The sequence below is a fragment of the Megalops cyprinoides genome, chromosome 1 (assembly GCF_013368585.1).
Source record: "Megalops cyprinoides isolate fMegCyp1 chromosome 1, fMegCyp1.pri, whole genome shotgun sequence".
NCBI classification, from domain to species: domain Eukaryota; kingdom Metazoa; phylum Chordata; class Actinopteri; order Elopiformes; family Megalopidae; genus Megalops; species Megalops cyprinoides.
Window position 1 is genome coordinate 44,407,089 of NC_050583.1, and position 27,968 is coordinate 44,435,056.

The 27,968-nt window shown below is 41.8% G+C and overlaps 1 protein-coding gene across 3 annotated transcripts in view; it reads right to left on the reverse strand.

The window, feature by feature from the left end:
• The window catches only part of mpp2b (membrane protein, palmitoylated 2b (MAGUK p55 subfamily member 2)), a 55,273-nt gene that overhangs the window by 1,262 nt on the left and 26,043 nt on the right, over positions 1-27,968 (reverse strand). For all 3 annotated transcript variants that reach the window (XM_036538448.1, XM_036538466.1, XM_036538457.1), the window contains 10 exons: positions 16,932-17,032; positions 11,658-11,810; positions 10,691-10,846; positions 8,888-9,115; positions 6,723-6,854; positions 5,286-5,388; positions 3,246-3,314; positions 2,910-3,071; positions 1,668-1,870; positions 640-768 (listed from right to left, as the gene is read on the reverse strand). In XM_036538448.1, coding sequence (XP_036394341.1) covers positions 640-768; positions 1,668-1,870; positions 2,910-3,071; positions 3,246-3,314; positions 5,286-5,388; positions 6,723-6,854; positions 8,888-9,115; positions 10,691-10,846; positions 11,658-11,810; positions 16,932-17,032 — 1,436 coding nt within the window. The remainder of the gene's footprint in view (positions 1-639; positions 769-1,667; positions 1,871-2,909; positions 3,072-3,245; positions 3,315-5,285; positions 5,389-6,722; positions 6,855-8,887; positions 9,116-10,690; positions 10,847-11,657; positions 11,811-16,931; positions 17,033-27,968) is intronic.

Here is a 27,968-nt window from a genome sequence, read left to right on the forward strand (position 1 = left end):
AAATGTTTGGTGTAATTAGTAATGGCAGTAATGACTGTTATTGAGGTTTCTTAACTGACAAAAGAAGAAATCAAAGAAATGTATTGAAGGCAAGAGCAGTGTAGAACCCACTGAATTATAATGATCCTGTGAAAGAACTGGTATTTTTGTTATTCAGACAAAACTGGTGTAGGTTACAAGTATTGAACACTTGGTATGTTAATAATAGCATGCCAAATAGACTGCACGACTCATCGTGCTGGCAAAAACAGATCGAGACTTCTTTCCATTTGACCATATCATAAGAATTTTGTTGACTAAATCCCTTCATTGTGAGCGATCCATCAGAACCTGGCCAATGTAAGAACACACATGTTCTTATGTGATCACATTTTCTAGTTCAAATCAACTTTCTGCTTATTATTAAAACTTCATTTCTGATTACAGATTGCTATTTCATGTGTGGAATACTTTGCTGATGAACTTGTAAAGCACATCTTTCCCTCTGGGCATCTCCAGAATGTGATTCTTTACAGCATAAGACAATCAGAAAACCTCCATGCAAGTGTGTGGTAATTTTGGGGTGTTTTAGAAATGAAATAGAAACTGTTTTACTGCCCTATCTGGTTTTATCTGGGTATATTGATTGGCTGTTCCTACCGTCAACTGCTTGGTGACCACGCCTGCTTCAATAGCAGATTTATTCATGGCTTTCAGAACCTCAAAATTGGGTGCTTCAATGAACACCACATAGGGTAAAAACTCAGATGTTCTGAGAATCTTTAGTGCCTGTAAAAAAAGGAAAGTGCACAGTTCAAGCTCCACAAAACCAGAGTGTCATTATAGAATGAACAGGAGCAATTGCAAAATGCCTCACAGGAAGTTGAGAGGAACCTGAATGCTAGCTTGATTGAGAGCTTTACGGAATTTTGGTATGCAAAGTCAGGTTTAAATATTGCATTAAAGGCTCACCAAGTACAGATAAAACCATTCTCTAGGAAAGTAGTCTTTTGAATCCCATATGATTACTATTGCTTCATACTGACTGTGTCTGCCCCTTGAGTCTATTCTGTTGAATGAAAAGGTCTTAGATAAATGACTGAGGAAGTCTTTGTCAGAGATACATGACTGAGTAAGTCTTTGTCAGAACTATTGGCCTGTATTGTAACTGTACTGGTATGCATATAAGGCAGGTTTTTGTTCTCCAAAATATATTTTAGAAAAATGCAAGTCGTCCTATATTTGCAGACAAGTCAAAATTAATAACATCGATGCTAATTGATAAAAGGTGATGGTATTGGCTAAAGTGATGTCAGTGCACATTTAGTAGTTGTGGTGTGTACTTAACACTGTGGTGGGAAGATGGATAAGCCTAATGTCCTGCTGCTAAACAAAGACACGGTATTGTCAAAGATAATATAAGATGTGTGATGATAATACAATGTTTTGATACTTATTTCTGTCTTTGTTTATGGAAAACGTAAAAATAATTCATGAATTATTGGATTTCAAACTTTGTTAGTATATTACAAACACAAGCTCTATCCCATTGCTGACCTGTGATGAGTAAGAAAAAAAAATTCCCCATATTGATTCTCAAACTTCTTTTTTGTCATAATTTAAAAATTATTGTATATTACCAATAGAGGTGGTACTATATATGTGTACTGTAAGTGGTGCCTACTTACCTGTGGATTGACATCCAAGATGCAGACCTTGCCAGACTCCACCACTTCATGAATGGAGTTTATCTTTGTGCCGTAGAGATTTCCGTCATATTCGCCATGTTCGAGGTAGCGCCCGTTCTTTATATCCACTTCCATCTCACTGCGAGACATAAATGAATACATCTGTCCATCCTTCTCATCCACTTTGGGTTTCCTGGAGGTATCTGTGAGGGAGTGGCATAAAGTTGTCATGGTAACATGCAGTAACATGTACATTAGGCAGGAAAACACAAGTCTGACGCGTTTAAAACGTACACAGCCCGCAAAAGGTGGGGGAGCTTTGCTCGTTCATGTGACTTAAATTACCAACCACCAACTCCCAGCTTTGAAAGCAACTGCAAATTAATAGCTACAATAGTGACAAGTTGCAGTACAATAGACTATACAATAGTTATTGTAATTACAGTAGAACAGTTACTTTGGCAACAATGAAACAGCAGATTGAAATGCAGAATGTTTTGAAAAGAGGGGATATATGTTAGGGAGACAGGACAATGTGACATAACTTTCTTTCATTCAGTAAAAGGGATCTAGGGTCTTGGGCTTGTAGTGCCAAAAATAGCCATTGGGCTGTATACTAATGTCCCAGAGGATTGCCTTCATATCTGTTCAGCACTCCTGCAGAGGTCGTCACCGTGTGACAAGCTTTATGCACAATTGGCAATTCAAAACTTGAGATGTGCACCTTGTCATCTGAGCTCTTAGGAGCAACACATTTGGATTGTTTGAAAATTGTTTGCAAGCCTTGTCAAAATGACTAGTTTAGATAAGAATCTTAAAGTAGGGGGCACTGTTTGTTCCAAATCCACTTGTAATAGCCGTAATTGTTAATAATTATGTGCATATAACACAGTATTATGCAAACAAATCACAGTGAAGAACCACGTGATTTTCATATAATTTCTACTCCAAGTTTGTACAGAACACCAATGCTGAAACAGCTGTGTTCTGCATGAAAGAGAGTGTGGTCAGAGAAAATGGAGTTCTTCATTGCATCTATAGTTTAGAAAAACAACCTTTTTTTCTGTCTGCACTGGCAAGTCCACAAAACAAACACTGAAACAATATGAAAAGAGCTATAAGATACATGCAGATTGCATCCATCAAAATTTTCTATGTCTCTGGGTTTGTAGTGGCAGCAGAGACACTTAGAACTGTTAAGAACAGGTTCTGCTACCAGGTTGATGAGCGTGCTGCACTCACAGGGGATGGTGGTGCCATACCGCTGGGGGTCTGAAACTAGCAGCTTGTTCTTTAGGCTGCGACGGCCCACCCCCTGAGCCCCAATCAGGACCAGCGTCTTCCGACGGAAGGGGGGCATCTTTGCCACCTCCTCGTAGATCAACAGCTCATGCCTATCAAACTCTAATGAGGAGAAAGAGTGTAGTTACTGTTACATTTACACTTTTTACTTAAACATTCATGTCACTATAAGCTCTCTCTCTCACACACACCAGTTCTATCAATGAGAGAGGACTAATGGATATGCCACTGAGTCTAAAAACCGTGGCTTAAAGATGCCACAACCGTTTTTCACACCTGCATTCTTAGTTGTCAGGTACATCATCTTCTTCTTCTTCTTCCCTCCCATTCCAGCGCATAGAGGACCTGTCAAAAGAGGCAACATTCAAGCATAGAGCCAGACACTACACCAGGGCCAATATGAGAGGGACCACAGTGTCTGCTGGTCTCTCTGCCGCCAGTCCTGTGACAGTTCAGGTAATTGTCTGAATGTCCATGTGTGAATTTAACTTAGTTAAAAGGTAGCTAACCCTAAAATCTACAGTATTCTAGCCCCCACAGATAATATCCAACCCATGCTTTTAACATCACATGCCTGTGTCTTTATATATCTTTTGTAAACTGTGGGTGTAGAAATACTGACCTTGGTTCCATTTCTCCTTTTTTCATGAAATTACTTGGAGTTGGTTTATGGACAGGTAAGCGACCAATTGTGGGTGCAAGCACCATGTACAAAGGACAATGATGTTGTGTCTCCACAACACCAGGTGGCAGTATCTAACAGGGCCTGCAGTACCACACAGAGAGCCAAAGAATCTCAGATTCAGCACATAATCCCTGCACAGCTGTTTCACCAGGGTGGGGAAACAAGACAGGCTTTTGAAGTTTAAACAATTACAATATCAGTATGAATGTAATGATTTGTGTCTAATTTGAGAAGTACAAAAAAACACATGACTGATCTCAACGAAACACAACAGCCTTTTCGTGTTCCAAAGATATTTATAGGTCGCTACAGACATTTACAGCAGTTCCAGTCAGACTCTCTGACAGTCTGACACCGGCATTTCCTGGAGGTCAGAGAGCAGCTGTCTGAGGCCTTACAGACCAGCCACATTCTGTATATCTGCTACTACAGAGAGCACCTATTTCCCAGCTGACATATTTTTGGATCTGGGGCTAAAAGCAAAGCTCTTTTTAAATTTAATAAATAAGCCTTCCATCTGAGGAAGGTTTGTCTTACTAAAATGCGACCCGTTGAAGGGAATGAGCTTTTCTGTTGTGGTTGCAAGGGGCAGATGATCATTTCCCTGCTGGATAATGTTGTATATTTAGGCTGGAAATGCCATCTCCATGCAATGACTTTCATAAGGCCAGCTGGTGTGGAGAATAGAGACGAAAAATGAGAGAAGGAATAACCAGCACAATCTCAGAAATACACACAGGCTGAAGTGATGGATTGAAATAGCTACTGCAATAGAATCAGTTCTACACTGCCAATGTGCTCCTAGAAGTGGTGAGTAGTGTAATAAAAATATAAAAATCCCCACAATATATGGCAGTTGCCCATGGATAAATTGCATTATACAGTATTAAAAATACAGTGATTAGTCCAATATTAAGCAAATGGATTATTTACAAGGAAGAGGCAATATCTGATATTCCAGTGTGAGAAACTTCTGTGCAAGATTAAATATTTATTGTTCCTATATTGTATATATTCCCATCTCAGCAATTCATATTGTTACCTTGCATGAAGGTAATAATGGCCTCTTCCTTAATTATACATTCTCTAACATCTATGAAAGCCTGACTTAAAATCAACACTGTTTTTCTGAATGATGTATTATTATGGAGTGTTTCTAACTGTGTCCTATCCTAAAGTGTTAATGGACTCATAATGTAGTGAGCTTAATGAAGGTCTTGACAAATTTGCATTAATTTTACATGCAGCCAATGGAAAGTTTTGCACTGCAGTCACACAGAGCACTACAGTAGAGTGGGCACTCATTGGAGGATAGGCCTCTACTTTGCTGATGTCACCCAAGCAACTCAGAGGTGTCAGAAACTATTTAGAGTTTCTAAGAGTAGTGAGACTCTGCTGGCACATGAACCCTATTCCCGAAAGAACAAATCCAGTTTGTTCCACCGCTTTGGGTTCTGGTCATCATCAGCTGATGACATAGGGCAAGCACCTTATCTGCTGAGCTACTCATGAGTCTGTGTTTCACTTTTTAACATGTCATATGAGTACAATCAATTTCTCTACCCTTACTGTAGAGAATCTCCCACCTCCATTTGACTGCTCCCTCTACTCTCACTGAGGTATGGCTTTACCTGTGGTGGCAAACTCCAGGTCCCTCTTTACGAAAGCCTTCCTCTTCTCCTCCAGGAGCTGACTTGGGATGAGGCCTGCACTGCCTCCCTCTACATGGCATGCCTACAGTGGAGACAATACTCAGACTCTAACACTGGAGGAATCAGCACTGACCTCCATTCATCTAAGGCCAGGTCAGAGGCCTCAGATACAGAGCTCTTGCTATGAAAACTTAATGACGTATGTTGAGTAGGGCTTAATGCTGGAAACTTGTATCCTGGAAATACCCTGAAAGCAGATGGTATGCTTGCTGGATGCATAAATTTAGAGGAATCATGAATGTCAAATTAATGAATGATGATTAATGAAAATCAATTAATAAAAGCAATAAAAAACCAGTGATATTACACCAAAAAATACTAGACTCTGTCTAGTAAATCAAGGAACTGCCAAATGAAATACAGGCAGTCCCTGCATTACAAAGATCAATACAACAATCTGTGTTTATGACATTTATAAAAATGCCACTATAATTTGTTTCATGTCACAAAATCCTGTTGTATGTTACCACAGAAGTAGAACAACTGTAAATAAAAACTGTCTGAAAAGGCATCAAAGATTTTTCACTGCTGGTGAATCCGTGAGGGGAGCTGAAGAGGTTTCATGGATTTTATCCTTGGCGGGTTAGTGAGTTAATGAGACGGAGCTTGAGAAGATTACATTACCTGATCTATTTCATATAAGGATGAGTAGATCTGTGCAGCACCTCCTTTAAACTGATGTCCATGAACAAGCAGTGGCATTTGTGTCTTGCTGCTCTCCATGCCCTGTCACTCCCAAACAATCACGCTGTGTGTGTCACTATGCTGACTACTTCTACTGTACTTTATATGTACAAGTATATTTAAATATATGAGTATTCATTAAATACATTCAATTAATACCTTATGAATGTTTTAACATTTCAATATTTTAAATGTTTTATTTGTAGCCTCTGTGCAAAATCATAACCCCTGCTTTTAACATTGCACCTATGGGGCAACAGAAGTTAATTAATGACAATACAGTTAATGACAGGGATTCCAGGATTCCAGCATTTTATGGTAGAAGTTGGAACTGACAGTGCTTTATTTTACCTCCACATCCAATCTAAACCTGATGCCCTATGAATGTGAAGGAAAATGAAAGAAACAGTCAGGACTGCAAGTCACTTAAGTCTTTGTGTTCTATTGTATACAATATCTACATTTAATAGTTAATTAAAATAAGTCAGAGATGCTACAGTATGACCCTGACTTCATACGGGGCAGGCAATAAGCCTGGATTGTTGCTAAATAAAAGAAATGGACTTCAGCTTAACATTTCTCAAATCTGGCTTTTCCACAAACATGCATCTGTATTTGCATCAGTTCTAGTAGATGGTAGTGTTTGATTTGCTGAGAGCAATAGTGACTCACTTGCCACCAGTTAAGGTCTTCTTGGTTGAAGATCTGCAAGATGTCTCCACTGCTGAACTTGAGGCCTGCCTCCTTGCAGGGGATAAGGTTGTCATGGGTAGGGTTGTAGTCAAAGTGGCACTTCACAAATGCCTGAGAGGGCAAAGAGATCACAGGGTGTCAGTTACAACAAAGACAGGCTCTCAACACCAGCAACCTCCCAGAGCTGAGAATCTCCAAAGCTCAGAACCTCATACACAGTCTGCATCTACACTGTTGGCCTCACACACTGATTGTGTATACACTACCAACCTCACACCCAGACTGCCTTTACACTATCACCCTCACACCCAAACTGCATATACATTATGGACTTTACAGACATACTGACTGCATCTACACTGTTGACTTCGAACATAGACCTACAATGTTATCCTAAAACACTATCCAACGCTGTTCACTCAAACTCTCTTCCTCTCTAAATACTATCCACCTCAAACTTTCCTTCTATCAATATTGTCCACCCCAATCCCAGACAGCATACAGTATATATATATATATATATATATATATATATATATATATATATATATATATATATATATATATACCTGAGTTCAGACAGACATGAAGTACCTAGGGACAGCTGTAGACCATCAACATCGATGCTGAGAACCTTACAGAATGTGTGTATGGACATACTGCTTAAGTAGCTGCAACAGTTCTGTTCCAACACTATTTCAACCAATCTGACCAAAGCCATGAGGGATGTCTCTCTCTCTGTAGTGTGAAATAAGTATGCTATCCCCACCCTAACATTCCATTTCCAGCCCCAAAGTTCTTTGTTTTTGTCTGTAAGCTCTGCCAGGCATCTGATGTGTCAGCAGACTTGAACTATTGGGAAAACCTTTTAATATAGAGTGGAAAGTGCTGATCACAATTTTAGTTTACTGTATCCCTTGAAGACTGCCTGGCCTTTTCCAGCATTCCTGTCAACCACATAGTGAACACTTTTTTGCATGCAGCTAGAGCTGATGTGTGCCTGAAGCTCCTTCTAGAAGCTTCTCGTATATTCCCCCACGTTCACTTCCCCTACCCAAAGAGAGGGGAAATTAGCTTGCGAGGCTACAAATTCTACAGTCCCCAGGGACTGTATCCATGACAACGAGCTGTGCAAACCAGCAGCACCGAAGGGTGACCCGTAAGGGCTACCATCCTATGAACTGCCCTCTCTATCACCAGTGGAACAGTCCCGGTGCACTGCCTGATTGCATGGGGGCTCCCGGACAAGAGAGCTGCTGTCACCACTTGTCAGTGGGTGCACCGGAGGCTGTCTGTACCGCTCACGCTCACCGGATCACAGACTGACACAGTTGAGAATTTAAACTCATAGTCCACAGCCTGCTTTCAAAGGACTTCTTTGTCACAGAGTCGTCTGAATCTCAATCAACAGACTTGACCATACACGCATTTTTATTGAGCGCAACAGCTATGATTGTCCACATATGGAGAGCCATCTAGAAGCTGATTGGGGCATGTGTCCAGGTCCTACATGCCTGTGCAAAGGACATGTAGGACCTGGATGCAAAGGATGTAAACGTTTCAAAGAAATGGTTCAGCCGTTTCATTCCCCAGAAGCCTTTACTGCTGGAAAAGATGGCTGAAGCTTAGGTGGCTCTCCAATCCTGGAGCTTCTTGGCAACCCATTTACATAAGGCCACTGAGGCAGGGCCATCAGATTTTCATTTTCACTCTGCTAGCTGACATGACAAGCAAGGGAGCCAGTTTATATGGCCTTGATAATTCTCTCTGAGGCTGTGTGTGTCCATTAACTAGACCTCTGGCAAGGGACACTCAGAGCTCAAAAAGAAATTATCCTGATCTCTCCTAGTTTTAGCTACCTGGAAGGGAAAGCCAAACCTGTCAAAGGTGTACTTCAGTAAGGCTGGTGTCATGGTTAGCCATTTCTTTGACAGGGTATCTTGAGCAAACAATGGGATGAAGAAAAATCAGAACTGGTGCAGAAATAACTTTTTTTTTTTTTTAAGTTGAAGTAGGAGTGGTGATATTCAGCATAATTTAGTCCAGTCAGTGCAGTAGGGGCGGGCATGTTTTGATAGGGCATTGAATGCCACTCCTCTATGAAGGTTAGATTGTTGCAAGACAGAGCACCCAGAGCCACTCACCTGACGTGGGGTGTGGGGCTCCTGGTAGCTAGGCAGGATCTTGAGCACCACACTTCCGCTTGCCTCCTTCAACATCTCCTGCAGCACCTTGGGGTCACTGCCCACCTCCTTACCGTTGACGTCCTTGATGACATCACCCACATGCAACAGGCCCTGCTGGTCGATCATGCCACCATGCAGGATCCTGGCAATCACCAGCTCACCGCGCTCCACTCGAAACGTCACACCCTGTCATGACCAAAAAGATGATATTCAGGAAAATGAGGATATGCACTATGAGGATAAGACTGTAAGAGAAATCACAAAACCACATAAGCAAACTCCTTCATGAGTTTGTTTGTGCAGCTGGGCCTCACTCTACAACATATTTTCTCACTTTCATGTATGCGCTACACGTCCTCCCCAATTAAATCCTGGCCAAGGAATGATAAAGAAGAAATCCTTTGCTGCTCTTCACAAATAATATTGTGCAACAGTGTATTAACTGAGATTCAATAAAACTGGTTCAGAAAATAATCCCTGAACAGTGAAAAAATGTTGCATTGTTTAGGATATTCCCCCTCCGTTCTGCAAGAACTGTAATAATGTTTGATCAAGTGCAAGGAATGTAGGCAGTGTGTATTTGTGTGCCTGCGTCTGTGTGTGTGTGTGTGCATGCGCTCATCAGTGACAGATGGCGGAACTTGGGTAAAGCACAATACTAGCTCATCAACAATCCGCAGAGCCACACTGGGGGTCTGCGGCAGAGTGGGAACATGCGAGTGTGTGCGTTGGAGGGTAAACAGAAGCCGCGGCATGTTCAACTCATTTGATCTGTTTAGGCCTGACTCCTGGCCTTGTTCGTGCCTTCTCTGCCAACATCTCAGTAGGTCCCTCCATACCTTTCCCATCTCTACACACACAGATGGCCCGCTGTACCCTATCTCAGAGGCAATGGAAAGCTTTTCAGGAGTGCTGAAACTGGTAGCTGTTTAGAAAAGACCCGGGCCAACCAATTCAAGTAATAATCTGGACAGTAGTGCAAGTCTATGCAATATAGTGAACTGTATTCAAGCAACTCTGTGGTTCACATTCTAAATAGTGTGGCAGGAGCATGGTGCAGTGGATATGGCCCTGGGCTCAACCGAAAGTTGTCTGAATCGTGAGTGCAGCACTGTTGCCCTGATACTACATATTTCTCCAAACTGCTCCCCAACGTCTGAAATTCACAAGTATCATGCTTATGTTACCTGAAGCAATTCATTCACAGTGAAACTGACAGTACAGATTGCATGCAATGTAATCAAATGCAAATTTACTGTTAAAAGGTGTCTTCTATAGGCAATTCAAAAGCAAAAACTCAAAAGGGATTTAACCTACTTCTTGAGTCACTTCATTATATATGATGTATATTAAGTTCTACTGTATAATTCACATTGCCAATTAGCATTACACCATATTTTATCTAAAATAATAATAACCATTGCTATATTTAGGTGTGAGTTTATGGTTCACGAAATGCTCACTTCTGAAGCAAGAGCTGCTTATGTGTTTTAGCTTTATTAGCCCTTATGGAAGCAAGTGAGAATACAAGAAAACTGAACAAAAAATAATGGGTGAGGATCTCTCTGTTCAATGTCATTTAGACAGAAGTGAATCACATAGCACATACAATATATGCACAAGGGCAAGGGGTTAAAATGTGCCATCGCTTTACTGTAAATCAAGATTATTATTCCAAAGTAAATGTTTTGTCAGGCAAGAGAAGGCCATTACTACAGACACAGCCAGCATGCAGTGACAAAGAGGAGGTGGCAACATTACCAGGTGTTCCCCAGACACTTTGCGTATGCCGACCATCCGAATGGCGTCAGGGGGCACAGGCTGATTGTTAAGGGCAGCGTCCATGAAGGCACAGGGGCTGGGGGGCGGGGTCTCATAGCTTTTGGAGGCCACTGAGTCGTGCGTCTCTAGGAGGGACTGTGGAATCACAATGTACACTCAGTGCGTGCAAGTCACTGCACTTCACAGACAGTAGTCAAACCTTTGTGGATCATAAGGAAGTCTCTTTTCCTTCTTATTCTATTGAAAACTTCCTCACTTTCTGCAAGACACCACATGCCAAGCTATAAATAAGCTTGTAGGTTTTTGGCAATTAATTTTGAAATACATCCAATCCTTGAATACACTGGGCACACACAAACTGATCTATTTATATGAACTCAGTAAGATCGGTTCTCACAAAGAGTGACATGCTATTACTTGGCACCTAAGAAATGAAATCCAGTCCGCTGTTTACGCAGCATGTCCATTTAAGAATTTAATAGAGTTTGTGAGCAATTCATGTCCTTTCACAAAAACAAAGGCAAAGTTCCTAATAAGATCACCTCAGATCTAATTAAGGATAAATCAAGAACCTCTAGTGTTAATTAGAGAACAAAAGGCAGGAAAGGATGACAGAAGTATTCTTTAAAATCTCTCAAACTTAATTATAAACCGTGTGGATAAAGCGAGAAAATGAAGGGATTGGCTTTTCAAAAGTGACTAGATTAGAACAGATAAATAGATTTAGGACTGAATTATGCTGCTATTTTTAACCAAACAACAGCAGACATACTCCTGAGAGCCAGCGACAGGGATAGTGAGATGAATCTGGTCTCTACTAAGCAGATGATTGTGTGTATGGCTATGCTGTGCTTGTTAATGTTTGCGTCACTTTCAGTGTTTCAGTGTGCATACAAGATGGAATGTGGCTCAGAGTCCATCTGAGGCGTTGTCCATGTGTGCACACCTGGAAGTGGGGCTCCTTCAGGATGCGGGCCAGCTCATCGGCCGCCTTGCTCCTGCTGGTGAGTGGGGTGAGGTCCCTCAGGATGTCCTGCACCAGTTCCACGTTGTTGTCCCGCACCGCCTCCAGCTTTGTCTCCTCCATCTTCTCGTGCGCCTGCCAGGAGAAGGGACAGCAAGGAAAGGAGAAGCACAGTTGTTTGTCATCCAGTCAGAATGGCTGGAGAGCCACCACTCTGACCAGATTTGTTACTGAACCCATGGGGCAGTTCAGCTTGTGTAAGGCTGGCGACAGTGAATGGGATCTTTAAATTATGTGTAAGGCTTACATAGCAAATTCACAGCTGATAAGAACATGTATGGTTCAGCGTAGGGTAAGTGCTTCGTAATGTACTCAGCTTTTATTTCAAGCCCTGAGAAAGGATCTGCGGGGGAAACGTCCAGAGTAGACAATCTTGGAACTGGCAAAACTGTGCCACAGGTAAAGAGAAATCTGCAGTGTTGGGAAAAGAAATCTGCTCAGAGCTAACTTCAACCTGGCACTTCCACGGAGCAGCTCCCAGCATTGGTAAATACAGTTACGTCCATAAGTATTTGGACAGTGACACAATTTTCATGATTTTGGCTCTGTACGTCATCACAATGGATTTGATATGAAGCGACCAAGATGTGATTGAAGTGCAGACTTTCAGGTTTAATTCAAGGGATTTAACAAAAATATCATATAAACCGTTAAGAATTACAGAAATTTTTATACACAGTCCCCCCATTTTCAGGGGCTCAAAAGTAATTGGACAAAGTAACATAATCATAAATAAGATGATCATTCTTAATAATTGGTCGAAAATCCTTTGCACTGAATGACTGCCTGAAGTCTGGAACCCATGGACATCACCAAATTCTGGGTTTCCTCCCTAGTGATGCTTTGCCAGGCCTTTACAGCACCTGTCTTAAGTTGCTGCTTGTTTGTGGGTCTTTCTGCCTTCAGTTTTGTCTTCAGCAAGTGAAATGCATGTTCAATTGGGTTGAGGTCAGGTGACTAACTCGGCCATTGAAGAATATTCCTCTTCTTTGCCGTGACAAGGTCTTTGGTTGTTTTCGCAGTATGTTTTGGATCATTGTCTATCTGTACTGTGAAGCGCCATCCTATTGGTTTGCAGCATTTGTCTGAATCTGAGCAGATAGTATAGCCCTATACACTTCACAATTCATCCTGCTGCTTCTGTCAGCAGTCATATCATCAATAAGCTAAATAAATAAGTGATCCAGTTCCACTGGCAGCCATACATGCCGTGTTATGCCCATGCCATAACACTGTCTCCACCACGTTTCACAGATGATGTGGTATGCTTTGGATCATGAGCCGTTCCTTCCCTTCTCCATACTCTTCTCTTCCCATCATTCTGGTACAGGTTGATCTTAGTTTCAACTGTCCAAAGAATATTGTTCCAGAACTGGGCAGGCTTTTTTCATGTTTTCTGGCAAAGTCTAATCTGGCCTTCCTATTCTTGAGGCTTCTTTGGACGTTTGCACCTTGTGGTAAACCCTATGTATTTACTTTCATGACGTCTTCTCCAGACTGTAGACTTTGGCAATGATATGTGTACCTCTTGGAGAGTGTTCTTGACTTAGCTAGATGTTATGAAGGGGTTTTTCTTCACCAAGGAAAAAATTTTGCGATCATCCACCACAGTTGTCTTCTGTGGTCGTACAGGCCTTTTGGTTTTGCTGAGCTCACCAGTGCGTTCCTTCTTTTTAAGAGTGTACCAAATTGTTGATTTGGCCACTCCTAATGTTTCTGCTATCTCTTTGATGGGTTGTTTTTGTTACACGACAAAAAAGAACACTCCTTTTAAGTTTAACAACAACGAACTTTAATCGCAACCGCCATGTACTCTCTTTCACCAAAACCCCCCGCAACTCCCCATACGCTCCTTCACAATAAGAGCCCCCTTTTGCCCTTCAGTACAGGGTGATAAGTGCGATCATATACATATATAGCCTTTGTTCACCTGAATATAACATAACCAGAAATACAGTATAAGGCATTAACATCATAAAATTAACATTTAGTTTTTTCAGCCTAACAATGGCCTGCTTTACTTGCATTGACAGCTCTTTAGACCTCATTTTGAGAGCTCACAGCAATAGCTTCCAAATGCAAATTCCACATTTGGAATCAAATCCAGACCTTTTAACTACTTACTTGTTAATAAAATAATGAGGGAACAGCCCACACCTGGCCACAAAACAGCTTCTCAGTCAATTGTCCAATAACTTTTGAGCCCCTGAAAATGGGGGGACTGTGTATAAAAATTGCTATAATTCGGTTTATATGATATTTTTGTTAAACCTCTTGAATTAAAGCTGAAAGTATGCACTTCAATCACAGCTTGATTCCTTCATTTCAAATCCATTGTGGTGGCGTACAGAGCCAAAATCATGAAATTGCGTCACTGTCCAAATACTTATGGAAATCACTGTATGTAGAGATTAAGGTTAACAAGCCACATTGAGGTATGTGGCAAATAAAGAAGTGAAAGAGATGATGAGATCCTGGTGAAGTAGAGCACGAGGAAAGGGTGAATTGGGTGGCAAAGAGCATCGACCCCCCACCTCAGCATCCAATTAATGGGTACAAAGCAAGCAACAGTCTGGTGGGAGGAACACAGCACAAGATCAGAAACAGATGACAGACCATGACAGAGAAAAGGGAAGTAATGCTGCTACCTGTGTGCAGCGTTTCATTCCTCACAAAGGTCCAACACCACACTGCCCATGGGAGATGTCCCACAGCTTGTCCTACAGATTTGGTTCCATGCATGCAACAATGCAGCAAGACGTGAATGTTAAGGGCTGTAATGAATGAATATCTTAAACAGTCCCACAGCCTACTGGGAAAAAGGTCATTGTACAGAGATATGCCTCAAAGCAGCTTTCTGTGCTCTGCCAAAGGGAAGTTCCTTCCAATTAAACTGTATTGAAGTAAAAATGCACCCTCTGGGAGGGGATGGGAGTCAGGGAAAAGAATATAGCCCATCAAAAATCTGAGAGGCACCACTTAACTGCCTGAACCCTTTTCTGGCATAGACACAGCCTGGTGTCCCCTTCAGACTCTCTTCATTAATACCTGCTCTCAGTTACAGGCTTTTCTTCAATGCAATTCATGGCAGAAGGGCAGAATTCCACTCAAATATCTGTGCTGTCCTTTTCCGTTCCAGATCACCTACACCACAATGTTTTCTTGTCCCCCAAACAGGTTCAGAGCACTATTTTTTCCCATGAATTCCCTGTAATTGATTCAGCCTGGTTAATCACCCTGGGCTGTGTGGAATACATATGAATTGTGGATCTGGGGTTAATCACCCTGTGTTGCGTGGCATACATACTAACTGTGGGTCCCCCGGAGTTGTATGGCATGCGTACTAACTGTGGGTATGAGTGGCGTAGGCCTCTGTAGCTTATACCACACTTTCTGGCATATGGCCATGGCTCAAAGCCTCCCTTGGGTTTTCTATCTCTCTAACACTAGTCCTATTACACTGCGCAGTGTGGGTTCCACAAAAGATATGCCAATCAGTCAGCTTAAAGAGTCCAGCAGAGACAGACAGAGCAGTTCCTCACTGTTCCTCCAATAAAGGAAGCTTTTGATGCAGCAGTTTCCAAAGTGCTCTCATTTCATTCTTTCTCCCCGATGGTTGTACACAGTCGGTGAGTAAGGCCACAAGAAGCAGCATGCCAGAGTGCTCCACAGTGTTGCACAGAAAGCATAGAGTCCCCAGAGAGGGGGTTCAAAAGTATCTGCTAGCTTAGTACCTCCTCCTTGAGAAAATGAGGTCCAGGGATACCAGAGAAGCTCCACTATCGGTTACAGTGGGATTATGCACACCTTGTAGAGCTCTCACCTCTCCTTGGACTAAGAGGACTGACTATTGCCAGCTATACTCTTGATGGACAGCTGAGCATTTATATCATGGCATTTCTAACAAAAAGTAGTGTAAGACAGAAAGCACAAGTCAACACAGGTTGCTTTATGTTTAACTATTGATAATGACTTCACTTCATGACCAAGGTAATCACAATATAAGAGGCAACTTCGGACAAATGGCCTAATGTCCTTCAGAATGCAATGACCTCAGAATCACAACGCAATGAAGGATCCCTATATCTCACAGAGAACATCTGCTAAATGCACCATGAAAAAATAGCACAGTATTTAGTTCTGCTGCTGCTGGACCATGGTAATAAAATTTTTGTTTCGGAGTGATTCTGATGCATAGTCAGCTTGCAGTGTAATACCACAGGCATTATAATTAACAACCACCATCAGAACTAAACCTCTCCCTCACTCAACACTTCTCTAACTGTGACTGATCTCTGATCAGTGCTTAGCAAGTGAGCTATTTCCTGTCGAGTCACCAATTACTCTCAGAGTGCTGATCAGAGATCAATGTCTGGAGTTAGGTGGGGGTGAAGGAGAGGTTTGGAATACAACAGGAGTTCCTCTGGGGTCCCAGACTATGAATAAAGGTGTCTGTACGTTCAGCTGCCTTAGGCTTAGCAAAGAACTTACGCTTCAGTGTAAGTCGTGCTTGCTCCTCTATTATTTAAGCACAGGGCCATAATCATTAATAACACAGTAAGGGCTGATGATGATTTTTCTCTGGTGGAGCTTTGAAACTCAAGTTCAGTTGTAGTACTCAAATTTCGAAAAATTTTCATTTTCATCTCAGTGATGCTCGATATATATATATTTATTGAGCATCACTGAGATGAAGAAGTGGAGCTCCTGGTAGGGAACCACTTTACAAAAGCCCCGCAGTGCAAATGTGTATCTTACTCTTCAAAAGAGTGTGCCTGCAGATCTTACACAGGGAATATCACATCCCCGAAATGGTGCTGGCTAATGTCTTCATCAGAGAGTTAACCGTTTCTGTATGTGGCGAGCTGTCCTGCTGTTGCTGTCATTGCAGGAGTTGGTCAATTCAGTGATGACACAGTGGCTTCAACTGATTGAATTGCATTGTGGTTGACTGTACAGTATCTTGAAAAATTAAGGTAAAAGATAAATCCTGTGTGTAACCAAACTCCTTGCTGAACTTGCACAGGTTAAGGTCACTGTCACAGTGTGTTCACAGATGAGGCCAGTTGTGTCTTTTGTAAAGAGCCACTTTGAAGTGAACATATTGTACATTTGTTTGTACTATGATCTTACAGTATTGCTAACACAATGACGGTGTTACGGGAATGTTATGTTTTTGATGCAGGGCTGACTCACCACTGGGCTCTCTATGATCCCCTTAAGGAAGATGAGGTCCAGGTCATTTGCAGTGGTGGAACTGGTGCTGTCACTCAGGGTGTCCAGCACCTGCTGCATAGCTGCCAAGGGAAGAGGGAAGAGATAGCTTAGCCTTCAGTAAGAATACATCTGTCTGAATCCGTCATATCTACCGCATGGCAATCTTATAGTCCTGTAATGCTGTAGCAACATTTGACACCCCAATATCACAATTATGTTACGAAAATATTATGAGTCAGATAGCCTGGCATCTTAAACTAAGACCCATCAAACAGTTTGTCTGAGGAGAGACACAGCACTCTATAAGTGGCTGCTTCTAGTTTTGCTAGTTTGCTAATTAAGGTGTAAAGAAAGCAAAAGTCTATTAGTTTGATAACATTTATCAACTTCTTTGTAGGTGTCATCTCCTACAGATTTGCCTGCTGTCATCCCCCCATGGGCATAAATCTAATTAATACCACATGAATGCACTGACAAAGAAATTATGAGGGAGAGAGGGAAAGAATTAAGCAGAAAAAAGGCAGGAAGGAGACTTCATTTTATTATGTTTAAAATCAGTCTAGAGCAAGTTGTTATCACCCATCACATTTGGAAGCTATCATAAACAGCAGTCATATGAAAACCTTACATAAGGGATATACAAAACCTTATCAAAAAGCAAAACCAACATATCAAAGCCACTCTGACATATTTATCACTGGTTCTCCTTTGAGCAAAGAGCATAATTTATGCACCGCCTAGCTTCAAAGCTCCACAAGTCATTTGTCGGCAAATGATATGCAAAATATATTTTAATTCTGAAACTGATCAGATGCATAGCCACATTACCGGAAAAATGTTAGAACAATAACATTTACTGTATGCTTTCTGGTTGTTTATACGGCCACTTCTGTTCTGCTTTAAACTGAAATGCACATACGAATTTCACATTAAATATAAACATGGTTTTCATTAATGTTATATGAACTAATATACCAAAAACAACTAATAAAAAGACACAGTTTGATGCAAAAAAGGCATCCTATGGAAATGATCTTAAGGAAGACACACCAATACCTGTAATGACTTTGAAAATTGTTTTCAATGCAGTGGTCATAACTCAGTACAGATCAAACAGAATCTCCATGTTCCACCTTCAATTGATGAAGCAGGTTCCTCTCACATTCATAAAAAAAAAGAATTAGCTGGAGGACTTCCACTGTTATGGGTATGTGAGAGAGCTGAACAGCTGGCCTTTCTAAACTTGAAAGCACTGTACTGTTGCTTTATTTCTACGGTGTTGGTAGTGTTGTAATGTGGCTTGTCATATTTTCCCTTTTTATGCTTATTGTCTTGTTTTATAGTGTTAAAAGGGGCCACATCCCTTTGTCCACCCTTTGTTTGTGTTTGTGCACACCACCCCCACCTCTCACACGGACCTTTGTTTAAGGACCAGTTTAAACCTGCCCAAACCTGTTCTGCTGCTCCCCCTTATCAGCAGCTACCCCACAGGTAACCCGAGGCACAGGTGCACCCGCCTAGGACAGCCCCCAGGTCACCATTTGTCCTCTGACCTGTCCGTATCCCTTGGCCACCAATAGGAACCCCAACAGGGCCAAGGATTTTAGACAATGTAAAAGCTGTGGTGACCTGCCCCACTTCAGAGCTGCACCAGTTCCTGTGGGGTGAAGAACTGGGGACACAAATAAAGGTCCTGCGGTTGCAGACAAAACTGCGTCCCATTTTCATTCTTCTTGCGCATGCGTAGTAGCGTAAGGTAGCGGCCCCTTAAACGGTAAGCAACTACTCATTCCCTTGCAGGAAACCACACACACACACAAACACCCTCTGTCAGACAGGCTCTCACACATTCACACACACACACACACACACTGCCAACCACACAAACCTGCAATCCCTCAATAAAGCACTGAACTGAAAACCTGACTTCTGTGTTCTGATCAACACACCACTGCAACAGCAACATTATCCTGAACCCAGTGCAAGGGTGAAACTGCCCCCTCAGTTTCACATAGTGTACTGCATTATTTGCGTTGTACTGTGGCGTACAAACGTTTGTCTTTTTTATTATCAAAAATGAACATCATTATGGAAAAAGATGGGAATGCAGAGAGCTGAAAAAGCAACAGAGAAAAAGAAAGAGGGAGAGAGAAAAATACAGAGAAGCTAGAGGATGGTGAAACGGATAGAGGGATCATCTGAATTCTGTGAACCAGAAACCTTACATCCACTCAAAGACTACCTCTGTACGGTCAGCCCTTTCCTTCCTAAACTATGTGAGATGCAAAAGACATCCTGTCAGATTAGTGAGAATCTCTGGCAGCAGATGTTCTCACTATCATGCACGTAGATGCCGGCCTGTTTGTCAGTGAGCTTTCTAACTGAAATAATCCATCAGAGGAGAGGCGATCAGAGGAGAGGTGATCCACCCCGTTGTTGCAGCAGAGAGAACAACAGTGCCAGCAGTCACAAGATGACAGAAACTAATGCAGACCTGTATACCACCCAGCCGAATGATTCATGATCAGAAGGGGTAGGTTTCTCATCAAGGGGAGGCGGAAAACAAGCTTCTCCATGACTCCATGACTCAGAGGGTTAATTTGATGAACATGCACGACTGCACCTGGATGAGCTTTAACCAGAAGCAGCTTACTGTTGCAGGCAGTACTGCCATCAAAAGTGTGTTGTGGAGTCACTTTTGGGCAGGTTTCAGAGTCAAAATGAAGACTTCTGCATTCAATTCAGACTCATACCTTTTCCTTTGAAGATACATCAATCTAGTTATCTTTAATCAATAGAAGTGGAACTTCCACAACAGTGGGAGAACATGGGATTTGAAACCATGGCCATCTGGTTGTCCCACAAACATACTAACTACCACTTAGTCGACTGGATTGTGGCACACAGGACATTCCATAAATGTTACACATGCATTTGTACATTTGTTTCCATGCAATGGCTTTGATGCAGGGGGGGAACCAGCAGGGCTTACGAATTTACTTCTATCTGCTTTCCAATAATGTACATCTAAACAGGAGGAGGAGTGCTTGATAATGGTGCATAGGGATGTCAACATTCTCCTTTCACCAACATTCAACAGCTTGTGGAAAATGAAGAAAGTTAACATGCTATAACCTGAACTGAATTTAAAAAGTATATAAATATTTTCATTTTTGTTGAGCTGAGCATCTCCAGAATAAAATCTTACATGCATGATTGAGGAAAAATTATTTTTTGAATATAGAATATAGAATGAATATAGAATATTTCACAGATTTAATTAAAGTTATTTAATTTAGAGCTGTGTCTCACCTTTCATCCCTGACTCCAATACGTGTAGATTTAGCCTGGGGGTGACAGTGCTGGAGTATACAGTGCATTCAAAATGCAATGGAATGGAAATTGGACATTATAAAAGTTGAAAGAGAAATGATCACTTCAACAGGAGGAAGGAGGGAGAGGCGAGCAGAGGAAGAGACAGTTTCATCACTTGCCTGGAATCTGAAAGCTAACAGTCATCAGATCACTCTAACACCTTCACTGATGCCAACTGTCTGGCAATAGATTTTCTAACCAAGCCCTGAGGGTGAAACAATGACTCGGAACACAAAAGATCAATTAAGGAGGATGCTACTATTTATTTGACTCCACACAAAGATTGGGCGCACTCCCTTCTACTATGAAATTGTTATGGTGATTATTACAGCTTCCTACTAGCCCAATAAAGGGTCAAAGTATGTGGTTTTAAGCAGGTAAAAAAAAAAAACAGGTATGACCTTTTGGCTACCTCATCTAAAGTATACTCAAAGGTTGCATCTTGAGGGGGTAAAAGGCAGGTCGTTTGTTGAACTACACCTCCCAGGAGTCTTTAAGGAGCTACATCATCTCTAACTGCACAAATCCATACATACTTGTGTTAAAAGGTAGAGACTGATGGGTGAAACATTATCACAAACACTGCACCAATGGGGCATGAAATGTATACACACGTATTACAAGTATACACTGGCATACTGTGTCCTCTACTCTGCTACACCTCCTCTGCCTTCATCCTGATTTGTTAACACAACCTCTTCATGTTGTCAGCATCAGCTTTTCATGCTGCCTAAGATTGTTTGGTAATTCTGTCTGTCTTATGTGTCCCAAAGAAAATCACATAACCATACCAATATACAGCTTCTCATTCTGTCAAAGCCATGGAAAACCCATGGCCATACACGAAGAAGCTATTTGCAGGCCAATAAAAGGCAATGTCCTCTCTTTCTTTCTAGGAACTATAAAATATCAGCTTGCAGCTATTCACCATCAAACACTCAGAAATGTGGAAATGAATCATCATGCAGTCTTTTCACATAGGCCACAGTTCTATGACTGGCTTTGCTAGCTAGCCAGGTGAAGTTATGACTTTCACACAGACAAAATAGTAACAAAATGGTAATGGAAGAAAATATTGCTACCCATATTTCAGATATTAGCTTTCCATGCTATTAATCATTATTCTTGCCAGCGTCAACCCAGGAAATATGTGTAGCTAATAATGTTGATTTCAAATGCAAAAAAAAAAAAAAAAAAATCTATTCCTATTCCTATATTTTTAACTCATGTAAGATTGCTTGAGAAAACATTTAATGATGTTTCACTCGAGCACATGATTTACTGAAAAGTATGGTATAATTTTGCTGAAATTTTTTGCTTTTGTAATTTAAAGTGATTCCTGTGGAGTGCATGTTTCATTTTCACCAAGGTATTTTTCATCTCTAGTACTTCCACTTGAGTATCTGTTTGCAAAACCTTTCACATCAATCTTACATTGGACCCTTTCACCTTTATTAATGCAAGCACCTTCCTACAGGATGAGCCCATCTTTTGTGATGCAGAGGTAGACATGCTAGCCACCTGTCTGGTATGTGTGGATAATACAGATACTGTACCATCCATTCCTCTGTACTCCCTGATCATTTACATTTATTCATTTGGCAGATGCTTTTATCCAAAGCGACTTACATAGGTTACAGTTCTTTACAATGTTATCCATTTATACAGCTGGATATTTACTGAGGCAATTGTGGGTTAAGTACCTTGCCCAAGGGTACAGCAGCAGTGTCCCAGCGGGGATCGAACTGGCAACCTTTCGGTTACGGGACCTGCTCCTTAACCACTATGCTACACTGCCGCCCTGATCAAACAGAAACTTCTCAATGCATTCAATTAAGAAAATCAAACCTCACTCTGGAGAAAACAAATCATTAGAAACATAGTTCAGTGGGCACAGCATATTTTTTTCTTATCCTCCAGCCCTGCCATACTGCCTTATCCACAGAGCAAGATGCCAGACCGTTAAGCAAGGCACACCAACCCCATACTGCAGTGCTAATATGATGTAGTTCTGTTCCTTTGTGAAAGCTACCACTGTATCCATTCTGCATTTCTGTGGATGTTGGTAACCTCCACACATCCTTTATTCGCATAACGTTTGTGTGCTTGTGTTTCCCCCCTCTTTCCCGTCGTCCTCCTCATATATGTACTGCTGATGGCAGCAGGCACACAGTGGGAGCCTTGGCTGCTGTCAATGAGAGCCGGAAGATTGCGCTTTGATGACCGACCATGCGATGCAGCTGGGTTTTAAAGCTCCTTCTTAAGTCACAGAGTTCCAAAGTCAAAATGGAGAAATACATGCGGAGCATTTTACATTTACATTGGTGGTGGTGCACTGCATTGCTTTCACACAAGTGGGCAGGTGTGGCAACAATTGAGAAAAAGGCACTGACAAACAACATTGACACCGTGATGCGCAATTACACCAGTGTGTAATTATGGAGAGTGATTACGCCCCTTCCATCCACCCCCCAACCAGCCAAATCTCTTATTCCGTCTCAATGTGCTGACATCACTGGCTGATGGAATTGTCCTCTGAACCACACCTCTCACTTGCTATTACAGGCATTACAGCAGAGAAGGAGCAAAAGAGATTAAGAGAGCCACGCTGCGATTTCAGGCACTTCAGACCCAAGAACTGAATCATAAAATGAGCCCTCTAAAGCAGCTAGGACTAAAACACACTAACCATGCAACACCTACCATTCACCAGCCTCAGACCATTACTGCTATACAATCATAGATTAGAATAGACCAAATTGTACATAAAACTGAAAATACTTACCTGCAACACTGGAATAACGAAAACAGAACGCAAAGTAAGATTAATTGTTACCTGACCCTAAAAACAGATCAGAAATTGGCTGAATATCTCGCCACTGACCAGGATATAAAGAAGAGACAGATTGTTACCAAGTGCAGGCTCAGTGATCATGGTCTAGCCATTGAAAAAGGCAGGCACAAAAAATTATGGCTACCAAAACAATAAAGACTGTGGGCTGTGGGCTGTGGCCACTGAATGACAAGTGAGGTTGAGACAGAGATGCACTGTCTCCTTCAATGTGAAAAATTCAAAAATATAAGGACACACTATGAAGAATTTACAAGAATCATTCCTAATTTTAACCAGAGAGAGGGTGACATAGACTCATTCCCTTGTGCACACCTGTATCCAATTTGTTGCATGCCATGTTGGCTGTGCACACCTGTATCCAGTCTGTTGATTGCCTGTTGATCTGTCTATATATACTCTGTCTGTTCTCTTCCTTGTGTCGTCTCTTTTGGATTTACTCTGGATATGGTTTGACCTTGCCTTTATTGGGATGTTGCTCTTGCCTTGTGTTTTTGTACCTTTGCTGCTACCTTGTGTTAGAGTTCCTATCTTTGACACTGAAACTGAACATTGCCCCAGTAAAGCCCTGTTAGTTCTCCAAGCGCCTGCCTCTGACTCTCTCTCCTTGCACTTGAGTCCCTCCATAGCCCTTGTAACAGAAACAGCCATGCCAATAAAGCATATGAATTTTGCAAAAAGAGACTACAGCAGAGAGAAGCACTGAAGAGAGAAACAGAGGCACAAAAAGAGAAAAGCACTGAGAGAAATGGAACAGTGACACAGAGAGAAGCACTGAAAGGCACAGAAAGAAAGAAGCACTGAGAGGAACACACAGAGACACAAGAGGGCCTGCACATGTGGCCTGGGCACCACCTGTCCCACCCTTGTTGAGCTGAATCAGTACTGACAACCAGCATTCAGAGTATAAGGGTATTTCTAATATATTATACGAACAAATGCATAAATATGACCCCTGAAATTAAAGACAATAAACAGAAGCCAATTCATTATTTTACTCCTTCACTCACTAACATAATAAGCCACCAACAGAAATTAATGCAAGATATATATTTTACAGACACACACACACATACACACACGTGCACCTATTGTTCTTTGGCTTCACCACTGTTGATTATATGATCACAGATTTAGACCCTTTTCCTTTCAGATAATCACAAGCAAGCCACCACCCCTTCTGTCAGATAAGCCAAATTACTGTGTTCTTCCAAAAGGCCGACGCTAACACCAACACTCTCTCACAACAAAATAAGCCTTTTATCATCACGCAGCCCTGCAGATGGCCACAAAACAATACAGCACAGAGGCAGGCCAGAAAGTAATCAACACCCACCAACTAACTCCATTGCACACAGTTTGGCTACCACATTCCATCACAGTAAAGAATATGTGGAATACATACAATATTCATTATATATTTGAACCATCTGCAACTGAGATAACCTGAAAACCCAGGTGTTCATCTTAATTATTACAAGACACAATAAACCAACCACAAGGGCTTTGGATCCAATAGCAACACCTCTCCTCCAAGAAATTGCACCCACCATCCTTGCATACCTCTCATGTACTCTTCACTAACCACTAGCATTGTCCCCGAGTCTCTTAAGCAGGCAAGGGTCCACTTGGAGAGGTCATAACGGTACATGGTCTGTTGTATCATTCATAAGCAGGTGATACACAGCTGTTCATTTCCTTCCCTCCTGAGATGGACATCACTCCTCAAGTATCAGCATGTCTCACTGACATCCCGGACTTGATAAACAAGCAAGAGCTCAACCTGAACATTGACAAGACTGAGATAGTCTATGTCCCAGCAAATATGTCTGAGGAACCTCTCAGTTTGCGTTGACAACGCAAAGATAATGGCAACCACAGCTGTCAAAAACCAAGGGGTAACCTCGGACAGCAATCTGTCTTTCAAAGAGCATACTGCAGCCACAACCAGGATCTGCAGATTCCTTTTATTCAACATTAGGAAGATCAGACCATACCTCTCCAAATACACAGCTCAAGTTGTGATCCAAGCTCTTATCCTGCCATGTCCGGACTACTGCAACTCGCTGCTTTCTGGCCTCCCAGCATATGCCATCTAACTGCTGCAGTTTATCCAGAATGCAGCAGCCCAATTGACATTCAACCTCCCCAAGCAGGCCCATGTGACACCGCTCTTTGAGTCCCTCAACTGGCTACCAGCTGCAGCAAGGATCAAGTTCAAGACCTTGTTACTAACCTTTAAGAGACTTAATGGATCAGCCCCCCAGTGCATACAGGACATAATCAAAGCCTACAAGCCAGTAAGAGTGTTGCGCTCTGCTACCTCAGGTCATCTCTGTGTCCCAAAATACAAGGGCAGCATCTCTCGGACCTGCCTCTTCTCAGTACTTGCTCCACACTGGTGGAATGAGATTCCTGCTGAGATTCGTACAGCAGACTTCCTGGGTTCCTTCAAAAGAAAGCTGAAAACTCATCTCTACCAGCTTTATCTCTAGTCTACCTTCCTTTCTATCTATCCTATCCCTATTTTCTATTTAAAAAGCACTCTATGCTAGTTTAGCACTTAAGTCAGTATCTAACTGAAATCTTGTAATATTTCTCGATAACTACTCTTAGCACAGTGATGCACTATTTGGAAGTCACTCTGGGTAAGAGCATCTGCTAAATGATGTAATGCAACGTAATGTAATGAGACACTAAAGCACTACAAACACACTTTGGAAAAAAGAACAACCCCCGCAAAAGCAATAATCAAGGAGGCCATAAACGCTGAAAGCTACTCGAATACTTGGAATGATATATGTACAGCAAAACATAGAAAAAAAAAAACAAATAAAAACCCGACTATTCAAAACAGACATGTATGGAAGACTTCACTTTAAATAAAAGTATACTGATAAACACCAGAATAACCAGAAACCAGAAATACTCATTGAACTGGCTCTCAACGACCCAAAATCCCTGAATTTGCTGAGCAGCAGAAAAGATAGGTCTCCTAACCCAGGAAACCCTATAGACCAGATGGCATCATAAATGAAACTATGAGAGAGAGCAAGGCCAAAGCTATTTTTATAAGCAGAGATAAATTTTATCTTATCAATTACCAAGCCATTTCTGTGAATAGTAATCTGTGGTATAGTGAATACATATCAATATGCTTTATATGCATAGTGCTGTAAGCAGGGAGAATAATTGGTTCAGGAAACAGTAAAGAAAACCAGAAATAAATGATTATTTCAGAACAGAACAAAATGATTTCCTAATGATCATGAACAAAGCTCTCATTACAAGACTCTTTTACCAGTTAATAACATTTTTTAGTTCCAATGGGCATGTAGGAAATTTCTAAACTCACAGAAAAGAGTGCACAAAGATTTAGCCCGCCACTGGCACTGGGTGTCTATCGTTGGGAAAGCCTCGGTAATCTTGACACTTTTTGATCTGGCAGAGCAACAGCTTCTCTGCACTAAAACCTTTTGGGTCATCTAGCAGATTGCTGCTGGTAATATACCTTCCTTTATCCTTTAACTTCCCTGCTCTTCCCTCTAGTGTTCTTTCAGTTCTGCATTTGCAGATAAAACTAAACTATCCTAATCTCTTAAATTGTGTCTATAATCATGGAACTATGACACAGAGTTCTGGTCCAGATTGGTAAGTAAGTATCATTTATAGTATATCATGAGCAAAAAGACTAGCTCAAACTGACTGTCACTTGTAAAACTTGTAATTTTCTCCTCACAACATGTGGCAGGGTGACAGAGGTGCCCATTGTGCTGGCCGGTAATTGGATAAGAGCAAATGTGCTAGGCAGTGAGATAGTGAGATCTCTCATTTGGGCTAAGATACGCTATATAGCCAAAAGTATGTGGACACCTAATCATCACACCTATATTAGCTTATTGGACATCCCATTTCAAAACCATGGGCATTAATATGGAGTCCCCCCCCCCCCCCCCCCCCTTGCAGCTATAACAGCCTCCACTCTTCTGGGAAGGCTTTCCACAAGATTTTGGAGTGTGTCTGTGGGAATTTGTGCTTGTTCAGCCAAAAGAGCATTTGTGAGGTCAGGCACCGATGTTGGACAAGAAGGCCTGGCATGCAATCGGCGTTCTAATTCATCCCAAAGGTGTTCACCGGGGTTGAGGTCAGGACTCTGTTGCCTCAAAGTTGGAAGCATACAATTGTCTAAAATGTCTTTGTATGCTGTAGCATTAATGTTACCCTTCACTGGGACTAAGAGGCCTAGCCCAAACCCTGAAAAACAGCCCCAGACCATAATCCCTCCTCCACCAAACTTTACAGTAGGGACTGTGCATTCCGGTAGGTAGTGCTCTCCTGGCATCCTCCGAACCCAGATTTGTCCATCAGACTGCCAGATAGTGAAGCATGATTCATCACTCCAGAGAATGCGTTTCCACTGCTCCAGAGTCCAGTGGCAGCATGGTTTGCACCACTCCAGCTGTTGCTTGGCATTGTGCATAGTGATGTTGGGCTTGTGTGCAGCTGCTTGGCCATGGAAACCCATTTCATGAAGCTCCCGACACATAGTTCTTGTACTGATGTTGCAGCCAGAGATAGTCTGGAACTCTGTAGTGAGTGATTCAACAGAGGATAGGCAGTTTTTACATGCTACATGCTTCAGCACTCGGCGGCCCTGCTCTGTAAGTTTGCATGGTCTACCGCTTCATGGCTGAACTGTTGTTTCTCCTAGATGCTTCCACTTGACAATTATAGCACTTACAGTTGACCGGGGAAGATCTAGCAGGGCAGCAATTTCACAAACTGACTTG